The sequence below is a fragment of the Anser brachyrhynchus genome (genome assembly GCF_964034855.1).
Source record: "Anser brachyrhynchus genome assembly, chromosome: 5".
Lineage (NCBI taxonomy): Eukaryota > Metazoa > Chordata > Aves > Anseriformes > Anatidae > Anser > Anser brachyrhynchus.
The window spans coordinates 37,775,920-37,800,845 of record NC_137699.1 but is presented as its reverse complement, the minus strand read 5'-3'; the positions used below and the strand labels follow the sequence as shown (position 1 = coordinate 37,800,845).

At 46.0% G+C, this 24,926-nt stretch overlaps 1 protein-coding gene across 8 annotated transcripts in view; it reads left to right on the top strand.

Annotated features, from left to right (window-relative positions):
• TSPAN32 (tetraspanin 32) overlaps positions 1-23,028 on the top strand; it is a 31,348-nt gene extending 8,320 nt beyond the window's left edge. For 6 of the 8 annotated variants that reach the window (XM_080593571.1, XM_080593574.1, XM_080593573.1 and 3 more), the window contains 6 exons: positions 231-328; positions 4,770-4,844; positions 16,621-16,722; positions 17,479-17,571; positions 19,173-19,256; positions 21,110-23,028. In XM_080593571.1, coding sequence (XP_080449697.1) covers positions 231-328; positions 4,770-4,844; positions 16,621-16,722; positions 17,479-17,571; positions 19,173-19,256; positions 21,110-21,205 — 548 coding nt within the window. In that variant the 3' untranslated portion in view covers positions 21,206-23,028. Of the gene's footprint in view, positions 1-230; positions 329-1,018; positions 2,278-2,565; positions 2,649-4,769; positions 4,845-11,445; positions 11,598-16,620; positions 16,723-17,478; positions 17,572-19,172; positions 19,257-21,109 lie in introns of those variants that run through there. The other 2 variants (XM_080593569.1, XM_080593576.1) reach the window with 2 other exon arrangements.
• Positions 23,029-24,926: the final 1,898 nt, after the last annotated feature.

The following is a 24,926-nucleotide window of genomic DNA, read 5'->3' as shown; positions in this document are numbered from 1 at the left end:
GTGCCTGGCTCTGCTGGAGCTGGGTTTGCTGCTCAGAGGTCTGCAAGACGAGCAAAGCAGCTGGGGAATGATGAGTAAGTTATAAAGCATTCGAGTTCTGCAAAGTGGTCTTCTTACACCACGTTCCCAAAACACACTTTTTGTCCTCTCCCCGAGCAAAAGCATTTCACCATTAGTCCCCTTGAAGTCTTGGTGTCTGACTGCAGATCCCGTGTCCGGTTTCCTTCCAGCTTTCTACATTGGCATCTGCCTCAGCATGACCCTGATCCTCGCAGCCCTGCTGAGCTCAGCCGCCACGGTGCGGGAGTCGCAGTGCCTCACAGCGACGGTGCGTATCCCTCCCGAGGGGCCAGCTGAGAGTGGGAGGCGTGCAGGCACTCACACCTTCTACCTGCTGCACGCACGCAGGGCTAGGACATCCCATTACACCACTCCATGCTGCAAGGGGACATTTTTTATAATGCGGAGACTGGCCTGACCCCGTGGGGCTCCTCCAGCTGAGGATTGCATCCTTATGCACCTTGTTGTTGGTTTTTGGTGGTGGTGGTGTTTTTTTGTTGTTGTTGTTTTGTTTTGTTTTATTCCAAAGCAATTGCAGAGATGATGCACTTTTTGAGCAATGTTTGAGCCTGGACCATATCAACATTAATAAACTGAACTGCAAGCTCTGCTTTGCAGGAAGCCATGCGATTTCGTTAAGTTCTGGGGAGAAAAGCTCCCATTTTGGCTCATGGGTGCCTAGGGGCTGGGGTGACATGCTCCCCACGAGGCTGCTATTTCTCCAGGCTCCTGCTGGCATTGCCCCCGCACCTTCACTTCGGCTCCTGCCGGCTCCGGGCCCCTTTTGGCCGCTGGGGGGGGCCGGGGAGCCGGCGCTGGGCAGGGCGCAGCCGTGCCTGGGTAACAGCCCTGGGAATAGCCGAGGAGCCCTGGGCGGCCAGTTTACCCTCTGGGATTTTTCCTGACTTTGGGACAGGGCTGGAAAAGTGCTCTTGTCCTCCCTGGAGAGCTCTGAAGCACCTCCTGCACCGCTCCTCCTTGTGCAAACAGCTCACCGGTGTGGTATCAATTTGCATCGCAGGGTTTCTATAGGGGAGCTTTTCCCAGACCTCTATGTTGGCATAAACCCCTTTAAAGCTGTTGATAACTTGCAGCAAGGACCATTCTGCATCTGGTTTCCCCACCAGTCCCTGCCCACGTTTGATCTCGGATGTGAAAGCGGGAGATGAAGGCAGAGAGCCAGCCTCCAAGGTCAGATGTGACCGTGGGCAGGAGTGGCACGAGTCAGACCTCTGGGGCTCTGAACAGTCTCCTTCTTCGGGAGGGCTGTGTATGCCGAAGAGGGGCCTCAGTCTTTCTTGTCCTAATGACAACGATGGGTGCAGGGTGGTTAGAAACCAGAATGGGTTGAATCGGCAGCTCGTCTCGTAGCTGCAGCAGCGGCACCAGCCCAGGCAGAAACCTCCGTGCACACACCGATGCTTGCAAGGAAGCTGGTTCCTGGAGAACGACTGAGATCTTAGAGATAAAATATTACTTTCTAAAATCCTGGACTGTTATTCCCAGAGCTCCTCTTCAATGGCGGAGCAGTGACAGGTTTATTGACTCTCCTCCAGCTGCAGTCCTGCTTTTTGGTGATATGCGGTGCACCAGGCAGGCAGCCCTGAATGTAAACATCCTGCAGCTCTCACGGCCTCTGAAGGCCATACTGCTATTGAAGGGGAGGAAAAGGAAGGAAAACTGCAATTTTGGTAGCACTACTTGTACAAAAGGAACTGGCTCTGACAGTGATTAAGGCACCGTGTGATGGTAGCTGGTCAGACAAGGAGGAGTGGGGATGGGGGGGTGGCAGAGAACAACCAGAATATCCCACCTGAAACTCTCACACCTGAACTTTCCAGCCTAAAAACTACTCAAAATAAGTGTTTGGGATGGATCAACTGTTCCAAGCAATTTCTGTGGTGGAAAAGACTCAGTGGACACCCAGTGTAACCCAGCTTCTCACTGAGTGATGTGCCAGCGGGGCCAGCACACAGCACAGGCTGTTTGCTTTACTGCCCCCAGGTGTGTAATTGCAGGCAAGTGCTTTGAGGGTCCTTAATAACCCAGCAGCACACTTCACCATCTTGGTTTTGCTGTGAATTTGTCTCTTCATGGTGCTGTAACACATCTGTGTGACAGCAGTCCCCGGGAGCAGGCAGAGATGCTGCGCTCAGCTGGAGCTGAGGATGGGTTTCTCCTGCAGACAGAGATTGCAGGCAACGCTTACATGGAAAGGCAAGCATGCCACGTGCTGTTAGGTGAACTGGGGCAGGGAGGGAGGGCTGCAATCTGATAGATGCAATCCGAAATTATCTACCCCTTTCCCTGTCCCTAGGCTGTGAGTTATTGCAGGGGGCAGCCTCTCACAGCGGCCACAATGGCACCAAAAAGCAGCCAGAGCAGGGGAGGTCACAGATCTGCTCCTTCCCTGGCTGGGAGGCAGCTTGGCAGAGCTGCCCAGCCTGCCTGGAGCCAGAGCATCCCTCCCTCAGCCCCAATAACTTTCCCTTTGCTCTCCCGAAGCATCAGCAGTGTGCTGCTGGGGATGCTGCTGACTGCGTGGCACAGGGAGGATGCTGAGGCTCAGGGACTGCTTTACCCGAAGGGTAAGTGTGAGAAGGGTGAATTAAAAGTTACGCTCGCCGAGAGATGGCACACCATTTCTGCAGATGCTGCTGAGTCTCTAGGGGCTGAATTGTTCCTTGCAGTGAGGACGGGAATGAGGTCATTCATAAAAGAGGGACTGGTGGCGGAGGATGATAGTGGGGCTGCGTCCTCCTCCAGGGAGTCCCTCCGCACATTGCGTGCAAGCTGAGTGTTGCCTTTTCATTTTTATTTTCTTTTTCCTCCAAATATCTTCTAATATAATCAGAAAGTTGCACTTCTACAAGTGCTTTTGGCCAGGAAAAGGAGAGAGCAGCCTATGATTCATTTATAAGATGCTCTGGGAGCCATGTAATTGCTTTGCACCGGCTGGAGGTCCCCGAGGGGCCGCGTCTCTATTCCCAGAGACACTAGGCAGAAGTAAAGGGAGAGCCGATGCTGAAGGACTGGGGGCTGGAGCTGGGGAAGGGAAGATGAGCAGGCGAATTTGATACTGCTGTTTTTTCTGGCCCCAGAGGGATGTCGTAAGTGCGGGAAGGATGGGAGAGTGAGAGGGAAGAAATCCGGGTGGTGCCACTTGCGTGCTGGGTTTCCCGCTTTCCAGGTTCACGGCAGGTCCTCTTGGTCATGGGAGAGCTTTCCCATTGCTGCTAGTGTTGGTTTTTCATCTACCTTAATTTTCTTTTCTTCTTTTCTTTTTTTCTTTTTTTCTTTTTTTTTTTTCAAGCCTGGTTTTGGTCCTAAATTGGATGAAAACATTGACTCTGCTATGCTGTTTTTTTGAGGGTGGTGTAAAGAGGCAGCAAAATGCCGGGGCTGGTTCCACTGTGGAGCAATCTGAAAAGTCATTCTGCTGGCATGTTCTCATTCATTTCCAGGATTTGAAGTAACGCATTTTCCTTTCTTAAAGTATATGGAGGCTTTTTTTTTTTTCTAAAAGCTTTATTAAAAAAAAAAAAGCCATACTTCTTAAGATAAAGTTACTCTTTTTCCTTCCCTTAAGCTTGAATTTGGTAAAATTTCATGAAATATTTAATCTTCAAGAGATTTCAACTAGGTCATATTATTGAAGTATTCAGCTGGGAAAAAAAAAAAAGAGAAAACAAAACAAGCTATAGTCAGATGGGTAGCTGTCCCCTGATACATGACTCCTTTTTGGAAGAGGGACAGTTTCATGGAAAAGCTTGTAAGGGCAATAATTTACAACTGCTGCTTATTCATCATCACTTGCCATTGCCAGACTAAGCTGTGGATTCATATTTGATGAATCCATTTGGCCTTCAAACATTTTATAGGCACTTTTTATTTTCTTTTTAATGTGAACAAGATCCTTTGGTCCAGCTGTTACAACAGGCACTGATGTTTACATCAGGGTTGGCTTTTTTTTTGGATTGAATTTCTTCAAATAAAGAGAAGGCGCGTCTGACTTCCAGCTCTGTGAGCCTGGGGAAGAAGACAAAAGTCAGGCTGCCTCCTGTGTCATTGCTGTCATTGTTTGGACTCTCCAGGGTCAGTTGCTGGCCTTGGCTGTATTTCTGTCATCCTTTTGTCTAAGCAGGTCAACATGGCCATGCAGCTCTGACGTAGCTGACAGCGCTGAGATGCGGGCCAAGGGAAGGTCCGGCTCCTTTCCCAACACTGGTTGCTCTCCATCCCACTTCTTTATGGACTATTTATGTATGGACTTGTGAGTTTTCCCCTCCTTGAAATCCACAACTGACTTCTAGACGTGGGGGATTGGATCCCTTGAGAGAGGTGCTATTTTTGTGCATGCTCCTGCTTCAGAAGAGGCACAAGTAAATATAATTTTCTCTCTCCTTTTCTGTTATTAAGAGGAATTTGGGCAGATTAGGTTAACTGCTCCACAGGAAGCCGAGTGTTTTTTTTTGGTCAACCCCTTCAAATGGCCGCGCTGTACTCAAAGGGTTCCTGATGGAGAATCACAACACTATTGTGCATCCAATTTCTTACAAGTTATGAAGCATACCAAGAGAAAGCGATGCTTAGCTCTAACTTTATCCAAACTTGCTTGAACAAGCACATTAAATATGTTCCTAGCATGTTTTCACATGGATGTCTTCTCCCCATAACGTAACTGATAACAATTTTCTCTTTATCCTCAGGGTTTTTTCTGCTTTGCTCTGGCCTTCTGCGGGCTGATACCAGCTGCCTGCTGGAGATATGCACGCAGCACAGAGGTAAGCTTCCTCTGCTAGGAAATGCCAGTAGCCTCTCATCAGATGCAGGTTTTGTACCAATTTCTCCTTTAAAAGGGACAGCTGGTGGTAATTAAGCCATCCTCATCAAGGTCTATAGGATGCATGTTGTGTTACATCCCTCCTCTGCAAGAAATAGGTCACTTAGAGGGAGAGAAGGGAATGTGGGGTGCTGGCCCTGGAAATTCTTGGACAGGACAAACGTTTTCACTTGAAGGTAATCTGAAATGCATCTCTTGTTTTAAATAGCTTTGGGTGTTTTCATTTTTTGAAAAATAAGGTGCTTGGCTTTTGAAAAGTTTTTTTTGTTTGTTTGTTTTTTTTTGTCATCTCAAATATTGGGCAGTTTCCAGCCAGCTCTAATTCCTGGTAACTTCACCTGGGAGCCTCAGTTCAAAGGCTGTGGCTGCTTGGCTTGTCTGTCTCTGGTGAGATCCACGAGAAATGTCCAGGAACTGCGCCTGTTAACCAGCAGCAGTGGCACACTGAAATAGCTAGTGTGAAAAACAGCATTTGGGGTTGATGTCATGCTGGGATACGTGGTCTAGAGGAGAAGACTGCACGAGGCTGGATTTTCAGGTCTCTGAATTGTTACCCCAGAGCTCGCTGCTGGTGTGCTGGATGGTGCTGGAGATGAAGGGTGCTGGGGAGATGGAGTTAAGGTACGTGGCAGCAGGATGCTGGCTGCTGGGGAAGCAGAAATGGGGCTTAGTACTTCAGGAAGGCTAGACTTTTAATTCTTCCCTGAGCTGATATCATTTCCTTTCATCTGCTTTACATGTTTACTCCTCTTCCCATTCAGATGAATTTGTAGCTTCTTGGTCTTAATTCCACCCATGCTCAAAAAAAAAAAAAAAAAAGAGAGATTTGGGATTTGGAAAAAAAAACACACTTTTTTTTTTTTTTTTGTGGAGCATAGTTCCACCAAAACCCTAGAGACTTGGTCTGTGCTCAGGCTGCTGCAATTGCACCTCTTTGTGCTCACACTCGACCCACAGAACGCAGCTCGTAGAAACTCCATGTTGTAATGGTTTGGTGTCCTGTGGGGAGGTTAAAATCCTGTCCCTGTGGGGCTGTAAGACCAAAGGGCAACGTCTGGGAAGCAGTAAGGGATAAGCTCCTGCCTCTCTAGAAATCTTGTCCACAGCTGACCAGGAGCTGAAGATCCTCTGCAATAAGGGTCAGACAAAAGGCACTGGATCTCAGAAAGGCAGGAGCACGAAAACCCAGCACGCGTGGAGCAATGCTTTCCAGCTGCCAACAGCCTGTCACTTAGGGATGAGCTGCTGGTCCTTTTGTGTGTGATGTCCTCTGGATTTTTTTTCCTCCATGAATTCGTCCAGCTGCTTTGAAAACATCTGGTGAATACTGATGGCATAGCAGCAGCGTTCATCTCTATTGCAGCACCACCTGTGCCCAAAGGTCCCACACTTACCTGGCTAAAGCAATGTCCATCAGAGCTGAGACATCCATAGCAAACAGTCTTCTTACAGCCTCTGTATAAATTTTCCTTGGTTTCAGGCAAAACTATGAGAATACATTATTTTCACACTAGCATTTTAATATGGAAATAATAATTTGCAATCAACACAAAAGGGAGACCTCAAGCAGGGCATCTCCTTCTTCTGCACAGGTTTCTAATGAGAGCTTTAAACAGAAGCAGTGTTACCAAAGGAGAAGTGGCACCAGAAAGTGTGTCTGGGTGGTCTGTGGAAACTGCAGTATGTGAACAGGCTGTTTAGATATTCTTGCTCCAAAAATGTGAAATAGGCTGTGAAAAGATCACAAGAAAAAGTTGTATATTGAATGAATAAGGGTATGTGCCATTTAACAAAATATTTAGCTGAGTATATTTAAAGAACGATACCAATCAACAAAACACTTAGCTGAAAATATTTAAAGACTTTCTCTGTAAATGTTTTAATCGCTACATCTGTTTTTATTTCAAATCATTATCCTGTTTTTTGCTTTGAGTGCCCTGCCCATAAATGCACCCATGTGTTATGGTTAGCTTTAGTACTCATTTCTGTTTTGCTTAAAACAAAACAAAAAAAATAGTTTTCACAAGACAAAATGTTTTTTGTTTTTGTTTCAAGATGTTTACTTTTCAGATATGGAAAAACAGCAGTATTTCTGACAACAGAAAAAATAAAATACCATTGGAGATCCCCTTGGGTTTCTCTTCTTGCTAAAATGTAAAGAAAAGCAGGGACTAAAAATAAGGAAAGATTTAATTATAGGAACGTCACTTACAAAACACATGGTAATTTGGCTTGGCTTGAAAGATAACTTGTCTCACCAGTGAGGAAGAAAGGCCAGATGTGACTGCCTCCCCAGGACAGACAGTGCAGTGGTATGGACTGCTGAGTGGGGTGGGGGATTCAAAAGGCTTGCAAACTTTCATTATAGAGCAGTTCGCTTGTCTGATTTTCTCAAAGTAAAGAGTGAAACTAAACCAGATGCCCTCACACAGCCTCCTGCATGTTGGTGTTTCCAGAAATAGTGGTAATATGGGGAGAAATCAGTCAAATTCACCAGTATCTTGTAAGTCTGTTGGGATGAGCCCTTTCCTCCTTCTGCAAGTAGGAACTGGGAAGTTTCTTGTCCCCTGATCCACAGCAGATGCTCTCAGTATTTTATTCCACTTGACCCAAAAAATAAATAAAATTAAATAAATAAATAAGTAACCTTTATAGAGCAGAACCATCTTCCTGAAAATCATCCAGCTAGAATGGAAAAGCCCAATCTTCAGCTGAAAAATAGTTTTGATGGTTATTTTCAAGAGGCAGTAGATAGAAGTGTTGTTTGAAAATGATGAAAGCAAGATTCCCTTCTTGCCTTTGACTCTTGAGAGACCTGTTTACAGTACTTCTTGCAGAGAAGCTATGCAGGACAGGAGAAAAAGACAATTCATTTGTAAATATTCACTGTTCTCAGACCTCGGCACTATAAACAAAACATGAATCTTTCTCATTTCCCATTCTCTTCTGCTTTTCAGAGTTTCTATCCCTCCTGATCGAATTCTTTCAGACATCTGTCATGGCTTTTTAATTTCAAGTTACCTACTTTCCAGACAGGCTCAGTGTCACCAGTATTTATTTGTAAAACAGCTTATCCCAGCTGTGCAAAAATCACAAATCTGGGATTTATTGTGCTTTGCCACAAAAACTTGAATCCTTTGTTCAGCACTGTAGTTAGCCTTTGCTCCATTGGCCTGTCTACATGGCCAATAACTGGGTTTTGGGCTTTGGGCTGTCTTCTGAGGGTGCTTCGCGTTCATCTGCCTGCATTAAAGTAGAGAAATTACTGTTGAGAGATAATGTTCCCTTTTCCAATGTATGCCTGTCTGGTAGGTTTGGCCACAAAATGGCGAATGAAATGGGGAAGAACAAATATATCAGAATAATATCTTGGATCCTATACCTGTCTCTCCGATGTGTACAATGCAGCTTAGTTCCTATGAAATCAATAGGGATCAGCAGTAATTAGCAGGCAACGCTGACTGCTGAAGAAAGGAAGACAGTGTCCCTGCTCTGGCCCAGCTCATGAGTAGCAAGGTTGGTGGCAGAGTTATGAGCGAAGAAGCCCCCAAAACACAAAGTTTGTCCAAAATCAGAGCGTTGAACGTGCATCTGACTTTGTCTGCAGCATGTGGCCTTACCCAGCCCCTGCTGTAATAGACAAGGAGGGCTTTTGATGCTTTTGCTAACCAATACAAAACGGGTTTGAGGTTTTGTTCTGGGCTTTGCTGCAGAAAAGGCCAGAGGAGCTTCAACGTCACATCACGTTCTGGTTTTCCCTTTCTCTGCAGCAGCTTAGGACGTGCTCCCAGCAGCCCCACGAGCCTGTTGGGGTCGGGAGGGTGAATCAGTAGAAATAAAATCGCTGCAGCTCAAAAGGAGTTCTGCAGCAGAAGGAGCTTCTTAATTACAGGGGTTTGTTAGCAGGTAAATGTTAGCTTAAAACCAAATATGTTTACGATTTCCTGACTTGCAGGAAAATTTGAAACTAAACATTGGTGCAAATGGTTGTGCCAGGCTTCTCCTGGTTTGGACCAGAGGACCTGTTCCCTTTGCCACAAGGTACCAGAGAAAAAAAAATGCTGGTGTATCCAAAACGTCTCACAGCATCCTGTCCTGAGGGTGGAGTGGCCAGAAGATGACAATATAAGCAGCTGCTTTGTGCCTTCTGCATTGGTGTTTATCTGCCCCGACTTCTGGTGTGCAGGCCCAATTTCCTGAGTCCTTTTTGATGAAAAGGTTGCTTGGCTTTGAACTGGCTGTAATGATGAGGCAGTCTCTTAATTTTCAAGTTGCTGGGTGATTTCAGGAGGAGGTTTCCCCAGCAGCTTTCCCTCCATGTGCACAGAAAGGCGTCAGCCTCTTTGGGTTGTGCTGGACTGCACGTACTCAGAGAGTTTTCCTTGTCCTTGCACATCCATCTCATTTCTGCAGTTACACAAGAAGAGATGAAATGCTTCCAGGTAATTCCTTAAGTAAGGTTGTAGAGGTTCTTCTGGTGGCAAGCAAAATCTTTTTGTTTGTTTTCCCAGGGCGTTTGTTTCTGTCATTTGTACTGGTCTATGTTGGGGTAAACTCTTAGAGGGTCTGGTCTGGGGTGATGGTCTTACCCTAAGGAAATGCTTTAATGCAAGATTAAGTCCATGATTTCTGTTGGACTTAAACACAAGCTGGAGGTGTGTTCAGGTGCTTTCTGAAGCTAGAACCAAAGCACACAGGCAGATTCCTTTCTGAATCAGCAGGGCTGGGACAGGATTGCAGCTGTTCACAGGGGCATTTCAAGAGCCTTTGCAAAAAGCAGGGATTCTGCTGTTAAAACAGTGTGAACAATCTGATGTCTTCCTTGCTCCTGATGTTATTCATATTGCCAGGCACAATCATTTTAACATAAGCACTGAGTTTTTCCTGTCTCTGAAGCATGCAAAATTGGAGTAAATAAATAAATAGGGGGAAAACCCTCCCTCCTTTTTTTTTTTAAATGTCATGAATCTTTCCCAGCGTTTGTGTTCCCATCACGTACAAATGTCCTGCTCCCCCAGCGAGACAGTGCTCTCCTTTGTCTGACGCGACGCTCAGGCACTCGCCCTTTGGCTTTTTATAATTTATCGCTGCCCCGGGTCTGAACCCACACGGCCCTGTTGCCGCTGATTCCTGTGGTACAGCTGGGGCTGCTGTCTCCAGCAGCATCAGCCACAGTGCCTGAGGCCACTCGGATGGTCCTCAGCACCCCAGCACAAAGTGGCACGTCCAACCTTCATGTGGCCATAGGGGATCGGATCTAGTGCTGATACAACTCTCTTTTAAGTTAAAAATATTTTTTTAAAAAGCATTTGTCTATGCTTTTAGTGGGAAAGCAGTCTTGACTGGCACTGGTTTCACGTGCTATGGGCAAGAGATGGTTTGATGATAGTTTTGGGAGGTTCATTGATAGTTGGGTGTAGCATCTGAACTGTGGAAGCATGAAGGAGGAGTATGGGCCCTTGGCAACACACTGGTTTTGCAGTTCTGTTATAAAATACGGACTGAAATACTTGTCTTGCTTTACAAAAATACAAAATCAAGGAAACAAGAGGACCTTGACACACTGAGGCTGGTGTCACTCATTGGAAGTACAGCCTCAGACCTGGAGGATTTAGGGGAAAAAACCCTTTGGTGTTTATTAACTGCCTGACCGGTTTTTGTTTATTTTTTTTAATTTTTATTTTTATTTTTTGGACTTCTCTATGAAGCATCTCATACCCTGCCCCAGGCACAAACTGATGCTCCTGGGTTCATCTGAGAAGCACAGAGGCTGTGGTGCTCCCTTGCCCACTGGCTGGATGCTACGTGCCCTGCTCATCTTGCTGGACTTCTGCTGCTGGTTTGGGCTGTGTGGGTGAGAAAGGAGGAGGAGGTTTGTAAGACAGCAGCTGAAAGGAGAAAGAAATACATGTGTGTGTGTGTATATAAAGGCATATATGTGATCTGCTGTTCTCAGTGACAAGTAGGGAGACCTGGCTTGTGGTTTGGTGCTCAGCTAACTCCAGGCAGCGTTCCTCTATTTAGCGAGCAGAGCTGTAGGAAGGCATGAGTCACTTGTAAATGGGAGCTGGCAGCTGCCGGAGCACTTTGGCCAGCCGTGCTGTTCAAAGCTGGCTTGTGCCCCTGGAGAAACATTGTCTGCATCTGTCTTTTGGGAAGGCAGCACTGAGGCGGGAGGGAAGCAGTGAAACAGGTCAGCACTTTCATCAGCTCCTTGTGCAAATGATTCAAAACAGGAGGTAGTGCCGGAATCAGAGAGAAATAGCTTTGTAAGGCTTTGCTTCTCCTGCTTCGTTATTTCACGATGGCTTTTGCTCCCTTCTCTGTTTGCATAACCCTCAGTGATGTACCAAAAGACAGGGGCTGCCTGTGCCTGTCCCAAAACCTGCAAGAGAAGGAAAGGAAAATCCATGAGTTTAAAAAATAATATTACATTTACAATAATACAAAATTATATATATGTATATATATATATCAGAAGAAAACATGAAAATGACTCGGCTAAAAGTCTCATTTGGATCTCCCTGCTCTCTTTGCATCAGTGGTCTCCAGTGACTGCCGACATCAGAGGGGAGCAGCACCTTCTGATCTTATGCAGGTTTTGGAGGCGGGGGCTCCAAGGCTGCTCTGCTTTCTAGTGCCGGCAGGATTTCTGCAGCTGGGATTGACTGGCTCGAGGAAGCCTGAAGCAGAGGTGAGGAAGGGAGCTGACATGCTGTTAGAGAAGTGTATGTATAGAGGGGCGTTCATTGACATCTCTTGCTTGCAAAGGGATCAGATCTGGATACTGATCTCCTTGTCACACGTATCCATTCCAAGTAGAGTTACAGGGGAAAAAAGTCTCTTTGGTGAATAACGAGGCAAAATCGTGAATTTCTTTCTTGGAGGAAACAAGTGAAATTTATTTTACTTTCTAATAGCCAAGGGCAAGAACAGTAGTGGTTTCAACAGAGTAAATGCCTTCTTGCAATCATAAATTCTGCTTCTTGGGGGGGAATAAAGGATTTAGAAGATGATGAACAATCTCAAAATTCCTTCTTTCTTTTACTTTAAGTGAAAAATGCTATTCTATTAAATCACTTGGAGTCAGTCACATCAATCTCAGTGGTGTTTTTCCATTTGTTGTATCCACTAACTCTATCACCCCTAAATGAATGTTTCATTAAGGAATGCAGACAGAAATGGGAGACAGCAATTATTTGACTAATTTAGAGCTGGAACATTTTGCCAAGCTTCTTCCAGGAAAAGAATTACTGTAAGGTGTGACCTCCATACCACTTAACCTGGAGGTTTTTGTCAAGCCAAAGTCCAGCTGATGCTCCATCTTCAGCTTTCCCTGTTGTTTTTTCTTACTGATGAGCACTGGAGGTACATTCTCCTTCCAAGGGAGACCTTTGCCCAGAAATACCCCTCCAGCAACAGGTCCCAGTGTGCATGCTAACTAGTTTTGAACCATGCAAAAAATCAGCAGCATGTCACTGGGAACAGGAAAATCCATGTGGCCATCGTGGTGCTAATGTGTAGTGGGGGCATAAGACCTCTCAAGAAGAAGCCCAGACAGATTTTCTCTTCTGCAGCTGCATCCATCCATCTATCCATCCATCACATGCAAACTGCTGCCTGAGTTAAGGGATGAGGCACAGCTGTGGCTTTCTTAACGCATTATTGACAGTTTCAGCATAACCACTCAAATTTAATAAGCATCCGGTTGCTTAAATGGGAGAAAAAGCACCCTGATTATTTTTTTTCCTCCAACACCTGGTGCAAGAAACGGGGGGAAAAAAAAGCAGTTATTCTGAGGTGATGGACTGAAAGTTGCCCTTCAGTGGAGTGTGCGATGGGAATCTATTGAGGACGGCGATTTGGTACAGAGCAAAGAAGTATTCGAGTTCTTCACTGTGTTACATCCCAGCTCCCAGGAAACTTTAGGGATGAATTTGTGTGTCGTGAACAAAATAAGCCCTTTTACAAAATGCTAGGTCATGAAACCATCTGGTGACTCTCTTATGCTTTCAGTTTTTAATTTTTGTTACATCATTAGGCATGCATGAGGCTGCATGCCCTTTTGGCCTGGGTAGATGCTTCCATGCATGGCTGGTGTTTCAGAGCTTGGCTGCAGCTCTGAGCACAAATATAACCCCATCTCGGGCAGAAAAGTTGCTAGGATGATGGCTCATTACTGCAACCTTTTGCTGTCTCCTCTTGTTAAACCAGCCCCCTCATATGCTCCATGGCACAGTTTCCTGCACAAAAGGAACAGCCCCTGATATACAGAGATTTAGGACTTTACATCCACCACTGAAATATTTAAACTGGAAAGCTCTCTGCAGTAATCTTTGCAAACAAATTTCTATGTTGCTTGAAGACAGCAACTTTCCCCTCCAGAATCAAATATTTCTAGCAAAAATCAGGAAGATGATGCAGAGGAACTCCAGTCAAATCACTTTAAAAAAAAAAAAAAAAAAAAAAAGCTTTTTACTTTGATGTTCCCTTACTATGATCTGAATAGTGTATTCAGATAATAGCTGGATATAAATGCTAGATGTAATTGCTAGATAGAAGTGCTGAGAACAACTAATCAGCAAATTGTACTCTCAGGCTTGCCTAGACACACATCCTAAAAGGAAATTATTGCTATAAAACATTTTCCATTTAATCCTTTGTGCTTTAACTTCTTGGAGGCTGCTTGGGAAAATGAAAAATCAGTAAATAACGAAGAACCCAGTTCCTAAGTGAGCTCAGAAACACTGTGTAATTTAAGTCTCCAGTAGTCTTAATGTGTCTGGAGATTACACTTCCCTCATCATCATCACCACCACTGCTGTAGTTGAGACGACTGTGAACAGTGTCTGCTGGCGGATTCCTCCCTTGTTGTTTCTTAGGGTAGGAATAGTTTTCTGCCATAGTTTTTTTATGGGAATCTTGTTCCTTCAATCCTCTCCCATTGCCTCCCTTCCTTCAAACAGCCTTGGTGAAAATGCTTGGCATCATTGTGGGGCTCCTAAAATAAGAAGTCTCTTTGGGAATGGCTTTTATCAGATTGCTTTCTGTGAAGTACTGTGCGCAGCTGCACCGCTCACCGCACAGATACTACAGGGGAGAGTACGTGCTATTTACAGCAGACACTGTGTACAATCACAGAATGGTTTGGGTTGGAAGGGACCTTAAAAATCATCTAATTCCAACCCCCTGCCGTGGGCAGGATACCTCCCACCAGCCCAGGCTGCCCCCAGCCCCATCCAGCCTGGCCTTGGGCACCTTTAGGGACGGGGCCTTCACAGCTTCTCTGGGCAGCCTGCGCCAGGGCCTCACCACCCTGAGTAAATAATTTCTTCCTTATATCTAACCCAAATCTACCCTTTTTTAGTTGAAAGCCGTTCCCCCTTGACCTATCACTACACTCCCTAACAAAGAGTCCCTCCCCAGCTCTCCTGTTGCTATTAGTAGTAACGAGGGCCTGGAGTCTGCAGTGGTCTTTGCAGTTGAAATATCACTGGGTGAAGTCTCATCTTACCTGCGGTTTAAGTTGAGTACAGTTGTAAAGTGGTCAGACCTGGCCCAATGCTTGCTGCAGCCAAAGGAGTATTTTTGTGAGGTTTTGGGGAATATGCCCAGCCAAGGCAGAGGGCTTAAAATTACATGTCCCAACGTTTCCTGGCTCAGGTCTCAGCAAACTTTTGATGTTAAACTTATGGATTGCTTTCAAAAGCTGTTTGCTGTTTCAGAGACCCTTGTCCAAAGATAAATCCATGTGAGAGATTAGGGTAAGCAGGAGCCTAATCTTGTGATTGTTTGAACCTGTGCTATCAAGTCACTTGAACCCTCTTGGGGAAAGAAAAAAAAGTAAATAAAATCCGAATGTAGGCCTCTTAAGGGGAAACTCAGCGTCTGGGGGTAATAGTAAATATGAAAAGGCAAAATTGCACATGTAGCACTGTTAACTTCCCTTGATCTGTGTGTATGTAGTTATAACACAGAGTATTTGTATTCCTGCAACCTAGATGGGAGTTGGGATATTCATAAGCAGCTGATAACCTTGTGGGTTAAGAAGCAGGCTGCTCGGCTCCTGTTCCTTCCTCAGCAACACAAGGCCACAAGAGGCTGAAATTTTATTATTTTTCATTATTCTCAATCCAGTTCTTCAGTGGAAATGGAAACTTTTTTACTGAATCCGTTTATTTAATTGCTGCTGCTGGAAAGCTGCTTCATGGCCCACCAGAAGTTAGAAAAGTTTAGATGTTTTGCTTTTTATTGGGGTTTAAGATTTGCTCAGAAGCAGGATGGTGCACACATCCACCAGTAATCTCATTTTACTCCGGTGCCTGCCCTTCCTCCCCACCCGTGTGGGACAGCTCAGTGGTGTGGACCTTGACATTAAGGTCTGATGGACCTTGGCTCAGCGTCTCTGTGCCCTGCCCATCACTGGAGCTCTCTCATTAAAGACACTGGATTGCTCCTGCCTCACCATCTGGTTGCCAAGCATTCCAAGGGATGGAGGCTTTGCTGCAGTTTAAGCAACCCCAGATCTGATGGTGGGATTATGGCTCATCACCTGCTAGCTCTGGTGGACATGCAGGTGCGTGGTCATGTTTAGAAACCTCCAACCCTCCCCATTGCTATTCCTGTCAATAGCTTTGTAATATCTCCTAAGGACATGGTGCTTAAATTTATCCCTGGTGACATGGAGCTGAGTCTGATGCAAGTAATCTCGTAATTTCCTCAGCCTCCTTCTCTCCCCTTCTTTGTCAGTCATTGCCTTTTGGACAACTAGGTGGGACAGAACAATATTGCAGTAATGGCTATAAATCACCTCAAACAGCCCTGCTTTCACTCCGAGATGTTCAGGGGCTGGCATGTGGTGCTGTAATTTTTTTCCCTAGAGTAATTTCTAGTGCAGCCCCTTAAGACTTAACTGAAAAGCCTCTCTGAGTGGTGGCTTTGCTCCAAGAGCCCTCATTCCTCCCCATGCAGCCACCCACTCCACTCTGTCTCGCAGATTGACTTTCTGCTCTGAAAGCCAAGCATTGCCTTCAGACCCACTCAAATTAACGTAGATATGGAAGCAAGGGAAAATGAATGGAAGAAATAGGTGTTTTGTTGTGTTTGGTTTTTATTTTTTATTTTTTTTTTTTACTCCAGGCACTAAATGTAATTGTTGTATTTTTCCATTGAAACCCAAGCAGGAGTGGGCTGGGATTTGTCAAGCTGCGAGTTCTCACACTTTTAGTAAATATTTAGGATTTGATTCACCGCTGAGTCACCCCGTTACTTCTTCTGGCTCAGTTTGGAGGAAATCCTCTGTCACTGGGATGACACTACCCATCTGAGGAGCTCTTGCCTTTGTATTTGAGCATACTCAATACTTGTCCTCGCAGTCCCTTGTCAGAACAAGGAGGTGGTGTCATCCCTGCCTGGCAGGACATGAGGGGACTTGGAGGCACATAGGTCATAGGCACCCCTGTTCTTCTTTGACACTGACTCCCAAACTGGCCAGAAGCTCCAGCCATCAGCAGGTGAGACCTTGACGTGACATGTAGCAGAAAGTGGTACCCTTACAGCATCACAGCTCATGGTGGGACTCGCCGTGTTGTGGGTGCCCCTTGGTGCGTGGTGGGTCGTACAGCAGCTGCTGCTATGTGGCAGCGGTTCAGTAGCTGCATGACTTGTCTCGCTATATACCTGGGAGAGACCTATACAGACATCTGCTTCTATCGCAGGTGGAAGACAGCATGATGGACGTGTACGACCTTGTGTACGAGGAGGTGAGGAGGAACATCTCCAGCTTCAGGAGGCACGAGCTGACTGCCATCCACGAAGCAGTAAGCTATCTTCCAGCCTTCACAGACAGCCTTGCCCTGGAGCATCTTACCTTTGGTTTCAGCAAGCTGTGACTGGTGCCTGGCTATGCTTTGCAAATGCTGTAAAACCGTTTTATCTTGGGAAGCAGAGGCTCCAGCCAGCTATGAAGTCTTTCCCCTTCCCCTTCCCACCTGGATTATCCAAGGGCCACCTACTTGAGCATCTCTCTGGTACAAAATCTTCAAAGTTTTCGTGCCATAGCTGGTACATATTGCCTGTCTCAGCCGGCCCTTTGCTGTGCATCTCCTCCTGCAGCTGGACCTGCTTGGGCAGTGAGCTTGTGGCCTGCAGCAGGGCTGGGTGGGAAGGTCAGGTCTGCTCACTTGTTTCCAGGCTTCTCCCCTACAGCTCCCTCTGTTTTCTTGATTTGTTGTAATAAGCGCTTTCCAAAGCTGCTTTCATCCAGGCATCTCAAAACGCAGAAAAGGGCAAATGTTTCTCATTACTATGACAGCAGTGGCCTTAAAGCCATGACCAGGAGCATCAGTGCTTGCTGCAGAGTTGTGGAGCAGCATGTCCAAAGCCACCCTTGGCAAGGAGAACCACCCATCTTCACCACATGCTTATTTTAGCCGCTTTAATTGATGGAGAAACGGTCCTTGTTGTTTTTATTTTTTTATTTTTCCCAGAGTTTAACTTCCATCACAGCAATTATCGATTGCATGCCTACCTACTTTGTTCCTTTCCTTCCATGAAGCCCTGTCCCTCTCTTCCAGTTCCTGTGCTGTGGGAAGCACTCCCCATTTGGGGACACAGCTGCCGTTGAGCACAAGACATGTCCTCCTGGTCAGGCACAGGCTGCCAGACAGGTAAGCACAAAGCTTCTTCTACCCCACCAGCATCACTGTGATACTATTCACTGGCTGCTTAAAATCTTACTGTTTTTTAAGACTTAAGCCAGAGTTATGGCCTTTTTGTGGTTTGGTTCCTGTAGGTTAGGTTGTTTTTTGTTTCTTTTTTTGTTTTAACCAGAAACGGGAAGGTATCTCTAGGTGCAGTTTGCTTTGCAGCCCAAGAAAGCCTCCAAAATGCTTGTTTTTGCAGCCTGTTGCTTCTCTCCAGCCTTCTCTGTATCTTCTACCTGTGTGGAGATGATGTGATACCACAGGCATGTGTCTGACCTCAAAAAGCTATCGGGCTTGTCTGTGTGGTGCTAGTTTCTGAGACCTAAAAAGTGTTCTGCTAACAGCAAATGTTGAAGGTGCACACAATGACTCTATTTCCCTCTTCTGTGGGCATTAGTCAGGTATTAAAACTTAAAAGGAGAAACTCATAAAGCAGGATAATGTTGTCCAGCAGTAGCTGCACAGTGTAGACTGGATTCCTCTCCTGTGCAGCATTCCAGTGAAGTGATGGAAAAGTCACCAGTACTGGACTGTGTATGCAGTGAAGGTGTAATGCAGTCTTCATACTCCGAGCAAATCTCTTGTATGCTTTTTTCTACGGAAGTAACCAAATCAGCTGGCGTAGCTGAAGCTGCAAGTGTCATACCATACGTTGTCCCTAGGTAAAACAAAACCATGTTGCTACAGCTATGCAGAAATATAGGTGTTACATCAGAGGCTAATGCAGCCCTGTGATGCAGAAGCATGCCTCAACCCCTGGTTTCCAGCCACCTCCTGGAAAAACCAAACTCAAAGCGGGGGCAGGCAGCAGCTCAGAGAAGAGGAAGGGAGATGAAAGCAGACCTGGGCACCATGTGTGGGCGTTTGTTCACCTCTGCTAATGGTTTGAATTTAGCAGGGAGGAGGATGTGAGGATGTGACTTGCAGTTGGGAACCTGCAGCATTTGGTAGCTGCAGTGCATTTGCTCTGGCACTGACGTTGTGGGGCTGTGAGCACTTCTACCTCGCTCTGCAAATCGCTTAATCAAGGGCAGGCTTTTGCATTTCTGAAATGACTCTCTTGGCTAGCACCCACCGAATTTCAGTGGGGTTGCTGGCATGCTTACTGCTCATATATATTAATGCTGGTGACACCTTGCAGTATGGAGCTGTTTGCTAGTACCTTTGGGGAACACAAGCAGCATTATGGCATACTCTGCTTTTCCATCTTATCACTTCACCCCATCCATTTTCCATTGGGGTGGGGAACATTTGTGTATGACCACACTTACCTGTGCATGCACACATCCTCTACACTCCGAAATGCATCATGGTAAGAAAATCATAGGCACATTGTAGTGATGGAAAATATACTGCATGTGTTTGTCTTGCAGTGCAATGTTGCATCCCTGGTGGTCCTTTGGGGACCTGGGAGTTGGACTTGATGATCCTTGTGGGTCCCTTCCAACTCGGATATTCTGTCTATGATCCCTCTCTTTCTACTTGGGATCACAGCAAGTGCTATTAGGGGGACGGATGCCTCCTAAGCTCCTGCTGTGCTGCAAGGGGTGTCTCTCTCTTCCCAGGACTGCCTACGAGAGATCCAGGGCTTCCTGAAGAAGCACATGGACCTTGTCTCCATGCTTCTGGGCATCACCATCTGCTTCACGGTAACTGCACCTATTCCTTCTCGTGTCTGGCTCTGAGAGGCAGGGGAATCACATTCTGAATTAGCCCCAGGATGCTAGGGTTTGGGATGATTTTGGAGATCAGTAGCAGGGAAACAAGTGGTGGTGGACTCCACCTTGGAAATTAGGAAATAAATAGTCTTGGTGAGTAGTTTTTCTGCCCCAAACTCATCACGTCAGCAAGGAATGGGGAGAGTTGTCTGCATTTAATCCTTGCAGATTTTTCGGCGTGTCCTCCCCTGCAAGCTACAGGAGATGTCACCTGGCGTAGGGCTTGCAGGGTGGGTAGGAGGCCCACTAAGCTCCATCTGCCAGGCAGCTCAGTGCCTCTCTGGTGAAGGAAAACCTGAAATGCTGCACAAAAGGACATGCTCGTACTGCAGAAGGCGGTGAGGGTGCTTGCTCGGTGGCTGCGTGGGGACAGTTCATTGAGAGCTGGAGAGTGCCCCTGATTAAAACAAGCCTGCTCCTAGGTCCACCCACTGTAATTACCCCTATACTAGGCCCTGCACGTGTATTGAAACATGCCAGAAAAGAGTACAAGCCTTGTTTCTTAACCATGAAATTAGGTTTGGTCTGCTCTGATATCTCCACACTGCTTCCCAGACAGGGCCAGTTTTCCCAACCTGTGTGTGTTTAGGGATTTTTTCAGTGCTTGTGTCCACCTCGGCACGATATGGGTTAGAAGATTTTTCCCTATCTCAAGAAAAGCCAGAGGAACAAAGATTTTTTTGTACTGCTCGTAGTAAATGTGGAAAGCCATCAGGCAACGGCAGAGGTATATTTCTACTTAGATGGAATTATGTACTTGCAGACAGAATTTTAGCATTAAAGCTTCATTGGATCTTAGTGCAGCTGAGCTCTTGCTCAGAAAATCTTTGGGACATGTAGCTGATGTGTAATGCAAAGCCACATACGGATATTTGGTGTCACTTCCTAATTTTCCTTGGCTGTAGAAGAAATTTCACTACCCAGACAAAAGTAGGAGCACTTCTATATTTTTTCCCTGTAACTTGATGCTATAGCCAGATAATGCAAGAAAGTCTTTGAAGTGTACATTATAGGAAGTCTCACTGCAAGGTTGGCTATTGTGATGGCAGGATGCAAAGGAAAACCTGGTGGCTGGTACAGCTGCTCTCGTGTCCCTGTCCCTCCAGCCAGCACTGCGACGTGCACAGATGTGCCCTCATCGAGCTGCGCTCAGCTTGCACAATAAGGCAAGCTTTCAGAGGGCTTTGCAGCCCTCATTACTCTTCCCCCAGCATCCTCACCTTTGATAAGCTGCCTGTGTAAATCTTGATACGTGACCAGCCACCACTGCTCAGGGTGATGGACCCATCAGAAAGCTGCAGTACAAAGGAAGCATATTGTCCTCGCAGTGTGCACGTGGTGGTCTTTTGATTTTTGTTGATTTTTTTTTTTTTACTCCAAACAAAGCATGGAGTTTTTTTTCTCTGTTATTTATACAAAAGGCTATTATGAGAGATGTATGTTTGCGTGGAGGAATGTTTTGTGGCAGGAGTTTGAAGTCTGAATTTCCTGGCTTCTTCTCACTTTTGGATATTTTTAGCACAGAGTTTGAGCCATGCTGTGCTAATTCCAATCAGATGCTTTAACCACATGTTTTTTTCCCCCCTATCTCATGTTGGAATTGGTGTTCACCATTTTAGTGTAAAACAGCTCCTTCAAGAAAAATTTCATATTTTCATACATAACAAGTTTGGAAGTGCCAAGCAGACTAGCAGGCAACTCTTATAATCCCTTATTCATGCAGAGGGAGCATCATCATTAGTTCAGTATTTAACTGTTTGCCTATTTCATTTATTTCCTTTTAGGTTTACGGGATGGTTCTGACTTCATTCCTCTGGTTCTCCATCCACTTCAGCAACAACCTGGACCGGAAAGGCAAATACATCCTGCGGGCAAGGTAGAAACTCATCTCCTGGGCTTCCCTACCAGGTAGAGCGAGCTCTTGGTACAGGAAGATGCCTGAAGACCTCCCCAAAATCCCCTGGGATGGCACTGTGTGGGGACAGGTGGAGGGATGGGCGTCACTACTGCTCATGTTGCATGTTTCCCCCTCCTGCATCACTCGCCCTTGTGCATTCCTGAGCTGATTGGCCTGGGTGACACTCTGTGGAAGGGCACCTTCACTGAAAATGGATGAGGACCAAGGCGCAACTGGGCTCGGAAATGCAGATCGCCTCGCCAGGTGCAGTGCAGGGTGTAGCTCCACAAGCAGGACACACACACCTTTGGATACATCTAGAAAGGAAAGCCCAGCCAGAATCACAGTGCTAAACCGAACTTTTCTTGCACTGTTCTGTGTGACCCCAAAAGATGTGACATTTCTAGGGTGATAGCTTTGGACCGTAGCCTGGGACTGGTTCACTATCAGAAAATACATGGACACAGTGTGGCACTGCTGAAGGGAAATGTGCTCTCCTAACTGGAACACTGCTTATTATTGACTTTGGGCAGGTTTGGAGTTATCCCTGGAGTATGTAGGTATCCAACCACCACTGATTCTTTTTTTCCCTATATTAAAGTATTGTTGGAGCTTGGGGTGGAAACTGGGGGGGGGAAGCAGTGCCTGTGTTTTGAAACAACCAGCCAGAATAAGGACACATCCCTCTGTTACTCCCCTTTTTGATGTGATATGCATCATTTTTAAAATTGTTAGGATTTGGTCAACCTCCTAGGTGCTGTGCTGATTTCATACCAGCACATTCAACCACACTGCCTTAACTTTGTGTTTCTCTAGCTTCAATGACCTACCACACTGCTGTGGAATACAAAAAGGCTTTGATATTAAACATATACAGGGCTCATGTTTAAATCTGAGAGAAGCGGACTGATCCCCAGCCAGGTCAAACAAGACAATGTCCACTTCCTCTTTACATCTCTTTATCAACAATAAGCAGAAATTTGAAAAGCCTCAACCAGCTGAAGATCTCAGCTTCTCAGCCTTGCTAAAATGATGGCTTCCCGGTGTGCTTTGCCCTCATTGCAAGGAGACAGAGCTGCTTCTGAGCTGAAAACCATTACTGCAATAGATATAGCTGGAAAATCTGCTGTGAACTGTGGCTATGGAATATGTCTGTTTGAACCAACACCAGCTTTCAGCCCTCTCCTTCATTGTGGCTTTTAGCCACAAAAAAAAAGAGTAAGTGGCAATTGGGATTGTCTTGATTGAATAAAATGAGATAATCTCAATGAGATAAAAGAGGAAAGTCCCATGCTGATATTCAGGACTGCTACACACGTGAAAACAGCAGTACAGCCTACAGCATCTTCCCTCACCTGGTTAGCCTTCTAGCATGGTTGCAAATATCTTGCAGTGGAAGGAAAGGCGGTGAGGGAGGAGAGCTGTCGCTCCTAATCCCGCTCCCTTGGCATGAGCGGAGCTTCACCGCTGACTTTGGAAGCAGGATCAAGTTCAAAGTGATCCAAAGTATCACCAGCTACCTCCTGACAGCCACCAACACGCCTCGGTCTAGCAGGGATTTAGAAGTAATATGCTTCGCCTAGCAGCTGCACGTGCAAACATAGCCACTTGCTAGCAGTGGGAAGCGATTCAGATACATGCGTGTGTATATACAATATGTTTTCTGAAGTGCATCGCTCTCCAGAGAGAGACAATCTCCATTGTGAGCTCTGGCTCTTATTGTCCAGGTTACTGCTGCTGTCATTCCTCAGGCCAGCTGGCAGCTCACGTGACTCCTGCTTGCTTCAATAAAAAGGAAATTCTTGCAGAAGGCTGTCATTCCTTCTATTTTTCAGCATGAAGCATACAGTTGCGCTCAGTTGTATAATGGGCTGCTGTCAGTAAGTCTTTCAGTGCTCGGAGGAGATATTCCCCATGCAGCTGGCACTTGCCTTAGCACTGAAGATGGAGATGACCGTGTTGTTCCTCCACAAGGAACCTGCCTGGCAGAGCCACCCATCCTCTGGTGTTTGTCACCATCCTCATCTGCCCCTCAGCCACCTCTGGAGTAATGCAAGCATGGGCAAGGAAAAAAGCCTAAGGATACATTGAAGCAATAAGGAAAGAACAAGGTATTTCTATAAAAGAACTTGCTAAGGTTTCACTTGCCACCTGGCAGAAAGGTTCTTGGTTTTATTTTGGGCTTTGCTTCCCTTTCAAATTCCGGGTAGTCAGGCCTTGTCCACTGCTCTCTGCTGGCTGGACAGCTGATGAAGTTCTGCTGTACCAAAAAAAAAAAACAAAAAAAAAAAAACAAAAAAAACCCAGGAGATTGAGCAAATAATGCAGTTTTACTACGAGGGGCTACCTCATCAACTCTAAAGCCTAGTAGGAAAGATCTCTGTTAAAACTTTACCACCGTGACCACTAACAGCCCACCCCAGGCCTATTTTTAATGTGAAGGGATGATTATGGATGGGAGGAGCGCATGCATGATGAAGAAGCCTGAAAGGCTGCAGTATCCCCTTCCCAAAAACTTCATCAGGAGGAGCAGCAAGTGGCCAGCACTTGCCTGAAGGTGTGAATGAACATTGCCGCTGCTTCCACACCTCTGTAATGACTTCTGCCATGGTGGCAGCAGGGAGGAGAACATGACAAGCACTGAGCCATTGCACAAGGGAAGTAAGTGCCCAGAGAGCAGTCAGTTCTGCCCAACGAGACACAGACTGCAAGTGTGCAATTTCTTGTCCTGGGGGTAGAAGTACCCACTTGGACATCCCTAGCATGGGATGAGGGATAGGAAGGGAGACCAAGGAGCAGGAAAGCAGACACCTTCAATTCCTTGTTTTTAGAAATTGTGGTCAAAACTTACTGCACGGAAGTGCAGCATTATCATTTTGTTCACAGCCGGAAAAATGGCACCATCCAGGAATGCCTTGGTGGAAGCTGTGAGGAGGGCAGGTGTCAAAGGTTTTTTAATAGCTGCACCAACAGCAAGAGAAAAAAAACAACTCTCTGCCCTGCAGTCAGTGTGCTTGCACTTACAAGTCCCGAATTTGCTGCTTGCTATGGGCAAAATTACAGCTCTTGCACAATGAAAGCAAAACCCCAAGAAGCAATTTGTAAGTGCTGCAGAGATTTACCCGGTGCTGAGCAGAGCGAGAGAGTGGTTTTGTCAGGATAAAGCATGGAGCTGAACAGCAGGGATGCAAACCCTGCAACCAAAACACCTGCAGGCCCCGTGAGCCTTCCTGGGGCTGACACGAGGGGAACGTGGTTGTGGTACACACCTCAATGCTCAGACTGCAATAGGAGAGAAATCCCTGGTTATCTAGGCACAGTTGATGCAAAATGAATACATAAATAAACAAACAAATAATAAAGTTAACAGGAGAACAGAGGTGCAAAGTTATCTGTTGAATTGTGCTTCAATTAATTGCCAATTAAGCTCCAGCAATTAGTTTGACTATTGTCAGCTGAGCAATGGCAGCCTGGCCTCTATATATATAAGCTGCCCTATTGACAGCATCAGTTTGCACCAAAATGAAACTTGCCCTTTGTTGTACAACCCTGATTTGCGCCCAGAGCAAGCTATGCTGCTGAGCAAATTCTTCTGAAGCCTTATAATCTGCAAACCTGTGTGGACTTCTCTGCAGTTTGGGTGGTAAGGAAGCCATCTCCTGCCAAGGCAAAACAGTGTTTCTAAGCAGCTCTATTTCTGCTAA